Source organism: Drosophila kikkawai, chromosome 3L (assembly GCF_030179895.1).
Source record: "Drosophila kikkawai strain 14028-0561.14 chromosome 3L, DkikHiC1v2, whole genome shotgun sequence".
NCBI classification, from domain to species: Eukaryota; Metazoa; Arthropoda; class Insecta; order Diptera; family Drosophilidae; genus Drosophila; species Drosophila kikkawai.
In genome coordinates this window covers 25,054,712-25,066,992 of record NC_091730.1, presented here as the reverse complement: position 1 = coordinate 25,066,992, position 12,281 = coordinate 25,054,712, and the positions used below count along the sequence as shown (strand labels likewise).

General features: G+C 44.5%; 1 protein-coding gene across 8 annotated transcripts in view; it reads right to left on the bottom strand.

The window, feature by feature from the left end:
* bru3 (bruno 3) overlaps positions 1-12,281 on the bottom strand; it is a 265,769-nt gene that overhangs the window by 140,680 nt on the left and 112,808 nt on the right. Inside the window, exon 1 of one of the 8 annotated variants that reach the window (XM_070284890.1) lies at positions 1,855-2,008. The exons of 6 other annotated variants lie outside the window; for them this stretch is intronic. In XM_070284890.1, the coding sequence (XP_070140991.1) occupies positions 1,855-1,899 (45 nt within the window). In that variant the 5' untranslated portion in view covers positions 1,900-2,008. Of the gene's footprint in view, positions 1-1,854; positions 2,009-12,281 lie in introns of those variants that run through there. One more of the 8 variants, XM_070284894.1, reaches the window with a different exon arrangement.

The window sequence follows — 12,281 nt, the reverse complement described above, 5'->3', positions numbered from 1 at the left end:
TTTTTTTTTATTTTATGACATCTCCTGTCATTGCCACCTAATTTAACCAGAGTTTAGTTGCAAATTTAACAACAACATTCCCGTATGCGTAAATTATGAATTTCGTATCGCATAAACACAATTGATTATTCCTAGAACGATAGTCGAGCATCGAAAACGAAACATTCTTTGTTTTTATTTTAACGTTGACGAACTTGTTTTTAAAGTCGATCGCAGTAATTCTTTCAGAACATTTTAACTTGACTGTAGCTTTATTACCAGATAATTTTTGTTTTAATGACGCTGCCAGCTTAGGTACCTTAAATTCTAGCATTCCGCGCTTAATTAGTGTGCTGTCTACTCTATCCACCGCCTGAATTCGATTTATAGGCCTTTTCATTGCTGCCGGACTTTATCCATCTCGAGCATTTTAACATTCATTTGAATTTATTGCCGTTTCCATTTCATTTGGTCTACGCAGCCACAGCATTTCATATTATAGTTTCCTTCATCACATTTGTTTTCGGCGATGGGAAGGAGGGAGTGGGCGGCAAAGGATATTTTTCACCTGGACAACCGCAAGGGGACTGTGCGGGTGACGGGTGGATGAAGTGGTAACGGTGGGAGGGGCTGCCCTTCGTGCCACCAAAATTTATAAGCGCCTTGCGCCAGTTTGCGATGGTTTTTGTTGTAATTTAAGAGGAGACCCCAAACGCAATTCTTGTAGTTGCTATAAATAAAACAAAAGCACACTCGCCCACTCCTCCGCCCTCGCCTGCTGTGTGTTCGGTTTATATAAACTTAGATAACAAACAGCTTGGTTATTTATTTTTCTTAATATTAACGTCAACATTCAGCGCACATGTTGCACGCATAGAGCGCCTCCCGGCGCCCGCCGCCCGCTGTTCGGGCCCAGACTGAGACACAGACACAGATAAAGTCATTTACACACACCAACACTTACCCGCACACACAGACAGATGGAGAGACTGCGACTGTTGTAATATTTGTTGCCATCTTACAGGCGATGGGCAGTGGGTAATGGGCGGGGCCGGGCTGGCTGTGTTTGGTAGGTGGCTATGGCTATGTGGATGCGAGGATGCGAGGTGTGCAACTAAATCACATCAACAACATTGCTAAAATTTATAACTGTGTACCGCAACGCGTGCGAGTGTGTGCGTGGGTATTTATGTTGGCTTCTTCTATCCACTTAGCCTTGGTTATTTTGACTTTATTAAGCCAAAACACGTTGCATAGCTGCTAAGCACGCGCAAATAAATATGAACAAAACAGCCAAATCGTAGGGTTCTCAGAGAAGTGTGGAAACTGCAAAAGGTATTGGCAGGACAAGCGGGAAATTATACACAAATGGAGGAGTTGGGGAAAGGAATCTTGGTTGTTGGTTGGGAGAGCCCAAAAAAAGGAGACATTTGTTGCTCATTTAACTTTTTGGAAAGCTTCATCGAAAATTGTATTGAAAGATCAAAGCGAAGCTCTCTGAAAATCCAGCTAGAACCACTCTCATGTTCGCTTCCAAGTGTTGCACGAGAAAAAGATTTGCAAAAGATCTTGCCAAAAAGCAATAGGACACCCGCTCTCTAAAGTGAAGAGCGCTAAAATGAGATTCTTTCGATTCCGTTAACGATAACCGGTAATTCGTGGACCTTGTGCAGCCGAAGCCGTTTAAAACCTTAGCAACGGTCCCAAGGACCCAAATATCAATATAACCAAATGCCCACAAATACTAAATATAAACCAGGAAATGGGCAAGTCAAATCCGGAACACAGGTATCAACAGAGACAGAACCGAAAAAAAAAACTGATGGAGGATTCAGTTCAACGCCCTTGATTAGTGTTGCCACATTAGCAGCTCACCTTAGCGCTCCTTGACAGTCCTTGAGGTATTTTTTGAAACAACATCTACCATATTGAATGCACTGATGCGGCCCTTTGGAGAAAAATGACTTTGTCATCACGTTAGAAAAATTCCAAAACACTTTCTTCAAGACAGCATTCGCCTGGTGAACTATTCGACAAGTGGTAATCAATCAAACACAGAGTGAAGTTTGACTGAGATGTACATACGTACATATGACAGCAGGCGAAACCTTTTTAATAATGTTCGGCCCAAAAGCAACCCCACATCCTCTCTGTCGGATGTCTGAGGTATATATAGAAAAGGGAAAAACAAAAGTAGACGGCTGAAAATCGGGTAAGTGTATCATACTCTTCAAATTTTTTGCTTGATACAAAAATATCTCATCAAAGAGTACAGACTTTTTAAAATTTATGTTTTTAATTTTTAAAAAATTCGATACTGCTACAAACAAATATTTTGTTAAAATGCTTGTATGTTTGACCAAAACTTTTTGTAACTGTTATAAAATCAAGAATACTATGAGTTATTCCCGTCTGAGGCAAGTCCATGTACTCTAAATTTCGGTTAGGGCATCAAAGTTGAAAAAAATTGGACATCAGAGCACGAGGCACGCATTCTCCAGGGATTTGCGTGGAGTGAGGGACCTTCGGGCTTGTGCGGACTGGTCAAAATAGAATAAGCCGGTTGCGGAGGCTGCGCCGGCAAAGTCGGCTTCTTGGGCAGTTTACCTTAAGCTCGAGACTTTGGGGGGTCTAAGAAATTGGCAAATTTAATAAAGTTAAAAGGGTGCGCATGTATGTATGTAGGTCTGAATCTGTCAGATACACACATGCACGCCCACTTTTACACGCAGTCATGTAATCAGCAACAACTTGAGTTGTCAATAAAATTGTGATTTCTTAGGACAGGAAGTGGGATAAGGGCAGGGGAGGGATGGGAGCAAAACAGATTATTATATTGTTTGGGCAGCCATAAAAGTAAACCCAACCAACCTGCTCCCCGGACGCCGTTCTTTAAAGATCCTTTTTGCACCTGTAGTCCACGGCAGGGAAATGGTTTAAAAATTCGTTGTAATGCGCCTATGGCTAGGCAACACATTGCCGTAAGCAGATGGCACACACCCAAGCACATACGGGAAAGGGAGGGTGGCCGAAGGATAATAAAGGAAATTGCTGGGCAATTTTTGTGGCTCTACAGCCACGGTGTGTCTAATAAAACTAAGTGGGAGCCATCGCGTTCACCGATAAACGAAAATTGATATTTAATGGGCGACGTTCCAAATTCAACTAAAATCCGACCAAGATTTCGGCGGTCTTTCCCGGGCCAAGGTTCATTATGCGCCTTAGCGTGCCTCAGAATGCGCCCCAGTTCTGCCTGATCCAGGCTCAAATTCCTGCATGTCAAAGTCAAAGGACTTTGGTGGAGTCGCGCGTGGCAAACCATGTAAATCAATCTCTCTGGCATGCCTTCCTCCGTTGCTATATAGGAGTTTATTCAGCACCCAACAATGATGTATTGATGAACGTCCTGCAATATTGATGCAGGAAATGTTTTAATGTTATTATTGGCACAGCGGCAAGGACTTAAAGGAGGAATGTCAAAAGAAGTGCTTGCCGAACGTCTGTCTGCTAGTGACAGTTCAGTTTTTATTGAATCTTAGGCGCTCAAGGGTTGCACAATGGGCTAAGACGAGGTCAGTAAAAATGGTGATCATATATATCATAAAATAAGTAAATATATCTGGGGGTGCTACAGAAATCAATATGGTTTTTGAAACCCCTACAAATGTGTCATAAATAAGGCTACAAAATCTTACTTTGTATTGTATTCTAGTCCACAAATTGCATTTTATTAGACTTTAGGGTTCTTTAGGCTTTAAAAACCCTAAGGCTTTTTGAAACCTCTAAGTATTTTGTATTTTAAAAATAAAATGACTTATTGTTCTAGATCAAAGTATAAACACTAATATTAAGGTTAAGCTACTAAAAGTAATTAAATATTCTTGATCTTCAGCACCCTACATTACTTGTTAGTTCAGTGAAATGAAAATAAAAACAGGTTGGGAAATCGTACACTTTCTCCAAGAAGAACACATTTTTTTCACACCTCCTCAGCTCCCTCTGAGCACTCAATTTAGCATCAAAGTCCCTTTCTTATCCCCAGCTTCTTCTACCCACATCTCGGCTTCAGAGAGCTCTTTTTCGCCTCACTTTCCTTATCTGTCCACTCACATTTTTGGGTGCGTGCTGGAAAAGTTTTTTGGGGGGAAAAGTTTGCAGCATCTCAAACAAGGCTTACAACAAGAACGGCGGAGCACAATGGGAAATATTGATACTGAAATATAAAATGCTCCCCGCTCGAGGGGCCAGGGGTCTGAAAGGTAGCCAACAAACAAATATGAAAATCTATGAAAGAGAAGCGCAGGGCAGGCGGAGGGGGAAAGACACTTATGTAGACATTTTGACACACAAAATTTACAAGTTTGTTGCTACTTTTTCGAGAATCCTCAAATACAAACTCGCTTGAGTACGATTTTTCCATCTCCCACACACACCGTTCTTGCTCGCCCGCTCCTTTCGGGTTTGCTCCTGTGTTTACCAAGCCCAAAAGTATTGATGAACAGTTGTTTGTTGCCGTCGCAGGCAATGGCGGCAACTTATTAGAAAGTTCACCCACACCCACACCCACGACCACCCGTGCACAATCAGGATATCTGCGGGGGTGTGTGTGTGTGTGTGTGCAGAGTCAATAAAATAAACGCTGTATGTTTGCGGGACAAGAAAGTAAAGGAAAGTGGAGAGAGAGACCCGAGAAGCATCCCAAATATAGGCAGCCCATTATGCATGCGTATCCAAGTTTCGTTCCCTCGCAGGAATGCGATTACGGGGTTAGAGTATTTAAGGGAACACCGAACAGAGTGGCGCGTGAAACACAAGGTCATCCCCGTGCTTTCCATTAGTGATACCTGTTTTTCGAGACGTGCAGCAACGAAGAAGGCAGGAGAGGAAAATTAACCGGACAGGCTTTATTCTTCGGCGAGAGTATATAAACTCTCGTTTGACATACCCCAGCTTCTGCATAGTCCAACAAACGCCACTCATTTTTCACAGTTTTTACCAAAGTTGCCTCCGCCCTGGCTGTTGTTGCTTTCGGTTGGTTGGTGTTGGCAACTTTCTGCAGTAAATGGTATTTATGTTGGTTTAGTAAACTTTGACGATAACGCTGAATGGTTCAAGAGCCGGCTGCAGGAGTGCGAGTGCGAGTGTGAAGGACGAAGGACGAAGGACGAAGGACGATTTGGGGGCGGCGGACCGTCTGTGCATCGAACGCTGTTGCGTTGACGACCTCAACAACATCATGTAGAATTACGAGTATTTGAAAAGTTTCACAAGTAATTTATTTAGGCGCAAGTTTTTGAGACTCTCTGCGCGCTTGGGTCAGGCCGTGAAAAAAGGCGGTATTGGGTGGAGCCAGGGGATGATGGCACATCGACAGCTTCAGCCCCAGAGCATGTGTTGCGGTTATGAGCAAACAAATATAAAAGTATCCCGCCGAAATAGCTTACAAGTACATCAAATTTTCATAAATTAGGCATGCATAAATAAGGCGAAGCCGGCGAAGGCGAAACTTTTTTCGATTGGCTTCCTTCTTTCTTTTTTTAAGCAGGAATCGAGGAATATTGGGGTCGTGCCGCTCCATGAGACTGTCATGAGCTGGCGAAAATTATGTAACGCATAATAATTCATCAGAGAACCGGAGACGGGGCCAAACAGTCGGGGGGTTCGGGTTGTGTCTGTGCAAATTGCAGCAAATTTGTGCCGAAATGTGAAATATGTTTGATCATCATCAACGAGGCCGGGACCTGGTCTCATTACGGCCATATAGAAAAAGTGGGACTAAAAGGGCGGCCAACAGCTGTCCCAGAATGGAATGAAGATGTCAGGAAAAAGTTTTCCTAATGAAATGCCCGGGCTCTGGACGTAGATGGATGGATAAATGGTTCTGTGATAAGTTGATTTGAGTAGTTGGACCCGTTGGGGGAAACGTCAGAGCGCAAATACTGAGAGGTGTAGGCGATTATTAGATATTTGACATGTGGGAGCAGTTACACCCAGGACAGGACTAGCCACCCTTCACAGCCAAATGTCCGGTCAGAAGGAGTTATCGAAGCCAGCCTTGGGCACTTTTTTGTTTGTCCAGCCGAGCGGTGAAATTTAATGAAACTAAACCAAGAAACCTTTAGTGGAGAGCAGATAGCCTTGGCCTTAAGTAAATAAACAGCTCACACGCATGCACGTCGGACACTGGCGGAACGGAACGGCTTTCGCTTATATTAATTACAATCCATGTCAAGAGGCCCGGGGCGCCGACAGAGGACTGTGCTCGCCGCATGCCCGGCTCAGCCCAGCTCGGAGTAATTAAAATTAAATCTCAAACTAATTATTCTTGAACTTGGGCGGGGGAAGGACTCCATATTTGTAAATGTGTCAGTATCGGTATTGACACTGCTATCACTGTCTTTGTGTGGCTTTCCCCGGGGCCATGTTCAGGCACTCAAACAAACTGGATTTCGCCAAGGTTGCCAAAGAGTTTTAATCAAAGCAGGTCGTTCCTACATATGTACATATGTATGTATGTCACAATCTATTTTGGTTCGCCTCTCTTTGGACTGCATTCATTAAGCGGCATTTGTTTAAGCTTCACTGGGTACAACAGCCATTACTATTATGAGAGGCAGAACGTAAAAGAGGGCGAAAGAGGTCGGTGAAATCGTAAACAATTCAAACTGCAATCGCACCAAAACAATAAAATCTAATTGAAAATATATACACCCAGAGTGCCCGGGAACGGAGTGGGGGAAAAAGTCACGCATGCAGCCGCTCTGTATTTTTGTTTTAAGCATTTTTCACACTTGAACAAGTCAAAAGCCAAAAAAGTTATGCTCTACAAACTGCAAACAAAATATGAAATGTGTTTTTCGGGACTAAATGCATTTAATTTCTGTTTATTAATACGCTTGGCTAGCGGAAAAAGAATTCAAATATTCCGTTTTTTATGAATGCACATCGTAGAGTATGCAAATGAGAGTTGGCTACCCCATTTGAAATCAATAAAATGGGTTCCAAAAATTGCACATCAATTTAATTAAAGTCATTTAGCATGGTATTTTCAGTTCTTAAGGGTGTAACGCTAAAGGCAGTAGCTCGCGAGTCAGCAAACATACTAATTAAGTCATATATTAAATTTGCAGCTTAATTTAGCTAAACATTTTAGGTAATTTTACAATAATTGAAAGCTCTTCTTGCTATACACCCAACCCGGAATTATATTACATCATTTGGATTTCCCCTTCACCGTTCTATGCTAATGCATTTGTCAATAATTAAGTAAAGTTGCATACAACGTAAACATTCCTACCCACTAATTATTTGCTCCTGACTCGCCGGTCGCTTCCTTTGTTTTTATTATTTTAGCACAATATTTTTGTTGCCAAGTGGATTATTTTCCTACTGGTTTTTCCAGGGTTTTGCTGCAGACAATATGGCAGCATATTTGAGTTTATATAGCGTAGAGAATGTTTATTTATAAAGCACACACATAAATTTGTATTATAAGCGCTGACTAAATCAACAAAGCATTTTTGGTAAACGGGGGTTGGGCTTGGTTCAAGGTGGCGCGCGTCCTGGAGTGGTTTCCCCTGAATACATACGTAATTAGAGTGGCGTGGTCAAAGTTATTTGTGCCGGAGCCAAATATTTGCAGGTGGGATTTTGTAATTGGACTCGAATGACAGATAGCTATCGTGCATCCGTCCGTCGAAACTTTCTCCGGTTCGATAACTTTCAATACGGCAGAGAGCTTACAGTCGCGAGCCGCAACTTCTGTCCATCCAATTTGCCTGGACTTCTCCTCCTGCCGACACTCCTTCTAATTAAGCCCCAATTGGATTGGCCGCGACTATCGCATTACCGAACTTTTCGCGAGCCCGAAGTTGCTGGCATCGCCTCCTGCATGTGCGGTCGCAATCACCGCGTTGACAGTTTCCGTACCCGCGATGGGTTTTCCCTTCCGACATTGCCGTGGGCAGCCTTCTTTTCCCTCAGTCGGAAAAAAAATGTTGCGCATTAAGGCCGCGCCGCAGCGTGTTTTGCATTTTAAAAAAACAAAGCTGGTGAAAAAGGATTTCTCAGGCACAAGGTGGACGTGTTGACGACTCCCTTTTTCCAAGTCGTTTGCTCTGCCGACCGACTACGCAAAGGCGAAGAGGCTGGGGCGAAAGAAATCAGTTGAAAGCTCTGAGCGGCATTAATTGGATTTCAATCTGCACAGAGAGGGTTGGGTTAGGGTTGTCGCGCTTAATGATCGAAGGACACTTTCCAGCGACGCGGCAAATGTTTCAATTTTGATAAAAGAACCTTTTTGTCTCCCTGCCTTTGGTAAGGACGCGACATATCAGCCGCCATTTTGTTTGAAGAAAGAGGTATTATATGTATGTACACAGTAAACCTGCGGTATCCTGCAAGAATATCAAAGTTGGCAATATGTTAAGTTTTGAGTTGCGTTTTGAGTGAAGCATATCCATCCTCTTTAATTGCACAATGCGATTGACAGTTTCGCCTCGCTGCCGCATTAATTTCGCTAATTTTGACAGGTTCTTGGAAGTTGGTTTGGCGTCCCTTGACTTTTTCTTCGATTATGGCACCCCACGGATTTCCTTGTAATTTATTTTTAATTTCAACTCATCTCAGGCATTTTTCAAGAAGAGAGAGAGAGGCGTAATTACGCGTCTAATGAGACAACAAAGCAAGATCAGACCTTGGGTTGGAGGCAAGGGTTTTCAGGATTAGAAAAGAAACGAAGGAAAAGTGTCACCAATTTGCATAATTGCACCGATTTTTCTTCGCCGTTGGCTCGATGTTTTTCAGCGCCCTTTTAATTGACAAAATTGTTGATTAATTGCTTTCGACCGCCGAGGCGCTGCGCCCCGTTCTGGGCTCAATTAGGCGGGGAACGAGTTCATTTACCGGACAACTACGGACATGTGCGGGATCGAAGTTCTGCCTTCTTTTTAATTGTCTCTGACATTTATGGTTGACAGCAGACTGCGGCCCACACCACCTCCCACCCATTTCAACCAATTTGGTTAATGGCCATAATATTTGTTTAGTCAAAGCAAACACAACAACAACCCTGGATAATGACTTGGTCCATAAAAAGCGCGGCCCATAAAAATAATGCATAAATAAAAGCAAATAAATGACAGCATGTAAAAAAGCAGCGGAGGAGGAGGCAGCCAAATGGAAGCTCAAGCCTTGGTCTATATGGGGCAGCCATAAACAAAACAAATGTTTTCTTGGTCAGGAATCGCTGGGTGGGAGGTTGTCAAGGGGGAAAGGCAGGATAAGGTCGGCTGAAGTGGTCACAATGAATGTCAAATTTGTGAGGCCTATTAATTGTTCTTTGCATTTGGCTCGCTTCTAATTAAGACAAAATGTTTTGTCCCATTCTCATTTCTTCCTTTTTATGGAGTCCACTAACGAGCAATGCCATTGGGGCAAATTAACGCATTGGCAAACAAATAAGAAGGCTCGAATTGAGGTATGTAGTGGCCCCCAACCAGGTTGCCCACTGCATTCAATAACTTCCTCTGACCACTAAAAAGACTGTGTACAAACACGATTCGCTGCACAGATCACGCGTTGGCCATTCTAATGACTTCCACTGGGCAGTTTGTAATTACGCATTATTCAAATTACAATTTCGCAGCGGCAACAAGGACGAATACGGCAGGAAGGAGTCACCGCCAGCCGCAGTCAACGCAGGGGGACTGGGGGCCTGAAAATTTAAACTCTAAACAGGCGCAAAAACAGACGGCGGACCACTAAAATCGGGTCAGCTCAAATGACAAATGTCCGGGGCCGGGAAAGGAAAGGGGTCTTTGCGTTGGCGTTTCCATCGCCCCTTGAACAATATGTTTAAATGCTGCCTGCATGCAGAGCTCTCTGTTTTTCGGTTTGACTTTCAAAATGTCAAATACATTAAACGTGCATTTGCGTTGGGGTTAGTTGCGATTTGGTGGCACAACCAGCCACAAAGGGTGGCGGCTGCGCCGAGGGGTAGCAAGCAGATCGAAAGAGTCGTTTAGAGTCCCTGACAGTTGAAATTTACCTTTTGGCCATAATGACATCACGTACACAAAAGGTGTGTGTGCCTTCGGTGCGGTGTCCTTTCGTCTCCCCCTCCCCCTCCCCCTCGCCCAGCCCAATCCCCATCCCTTCTGGATCCTGTTTCGCTTGTCCATATGCTATTTGTTGCATACTTCTGGGAACTCGTAGGTGAGTTTAATGGCGGGAATACTGGGGCTGGGAGAGGGGAGGCATGTGTACACGCTTGTGGCTTACAGGCCGAGGGCCGAGAGCCGAGTGCCTGGCTAATGCGAATACGAAAATGGAGCCAATGGACAATCACATAAAACAAATTACACGGAAAGTTTCAGTTCCGAAAGCCCACAAAAGTATGCTACAAAATGCAAGAGCCAGCTGCATTATCGAATCCGGCATTCATGTGGCCACAACGAATTTAGGATGCTCTACGGAATCGCCCTGTGGGCCAGCAGCCAAGAGGAAGCGGGTGCAGGTACAATGACCAGGTAAGCTCATTTCGAGCAAAGACCAATGTCTCCTGATAAAGAAAGAGAAGGACGACGATGAGTGAAAGTTGTACAAGTTGGAGCAAATCTTTACAATCAACGCTTTGGTCAAAGCGGTCCTGGGACTTCCCGCTTTCCCTCTTTCAGAAAGGGGAGGGGCGTGACACCAACAGTGGGCGACCAGTTACCAAACTGTCTGTGGAGATAATCAAATGAAAAAACGTAAATGTCTCGTTAAATTGCACAAAAATTAGATTTTTCTTGGTCGTTCGCTCACTCGCCCGCCTCGCGCTTTTTACAGGAAAATCAGAGCATGACCACTGACTGTATGTGAGTGGGAGGAGTGGGGGCTGAGCGGCGTGGGGCCTGTGTGAAAAATCAAATTAAGTATACGTAAAACGCGAGCAGCGACAGGACATCCCCAGGACCTGCTCTGGCGCCAGCTCCATCTGCCGGTCCGCCGCTGAAAATCAAGGCGAGTTGTCGATTGGTAAAAGCTTTTAAGGTGCCCAGATAAACGAGGTCGGTGTGGGGTGTCCGTGAGGGGGTGCCCCGCATGCTAAAAGCCAACTACTGCGCTCCCTTTAATTGGATTACAGGTGTATGGCAGTGCGTGTGTGTCCGGAGTCCGGACATGGAATCCGTGAATGTCCATGGCGGCGAGGGTTGCCCAAACACACCAAAAAGTTGTGAAAAGCATAAGTTTGCATTTTTATGAAGTTGGCTAACCATATGGCTGGCCGGAGGGGACTGAAGCAGGATTTGGAGATAGTACGGATGGCCTTGGTGGCACGTCTTGGGGTGACAACAGAGCGCATTGGGACACCAGCGAAATCTTTTCCCTTCCCTTACATTTGTCCTACGGTTGACACACTAGCTGGTAGAATGCTCATTCCGCAGTCCATTTAGCAGCGCTAACCTGATTAATAGGCACACTCCAGCCGGCCTTTTGCTCAAATATTCAGAAATATGTTTGCAGTTAACGCAGGCCAGCATTTCGAGTGGCTACAAAGCGAATTGGTTATTAACGTTCGGGACAGTACTCCTGCCCCCGTTGCCTCCTTTATCGACGGCATTGAGCTGTGCATTTTAATTTAATTAAAAGTTATGGCAAATGTTGCGCAACGGGAAAGGGCGGTGGTGGAGGAGAGGAGCCCAATAATAAACCAAATTATTGCATGTATAAATGAGTTTTCCCGTGTTTGTGTGTGCGGGGAAGGGGGTGAGAACGGGAAGGGAATGGAAGGGAAGTCTGTGTTGTTGATGTTGCCTGCAATTAGGCGCAGCTGCTGCACACAGGGAGCGGAGAGGGGTGGCGGGTGGCCAGGTTGCTCGTTCTGTTTATGGGCCGTGTTCCTGTGGCTTTTGAGCTTTTTGCGCCAAAACATTTGCCCTGCCATAATTGAGTTAGGCATCTACTACTACGACACAGCAGCCGCCACGGACACCGATACACACATAAATGGCACACCCGCAGAGCGGCAGAGAAAGTTTACTTTAGCATACTTTCGTGTGGCAAGAATTTCGATCCCTTTGTTTACGGCCCTGTCATGAGGTTTAATCTAATGTCAAATTCTGTGCATAATTCTCCATTGTTCCCGCTGTAATTGGCTTTTGTTGCATACTTCCAGAACCAGTACGTGCACCTTTCTGGTTTCCTCGGCTAATTGCATTAGTTTTGATGCGTCCTGCATACTTTCGACCTGCCAATTAGTTGCAGTCTGCCTCTGCGCACACTTCCGACTCAATTAGTCGGCATCAATGATTTATTGC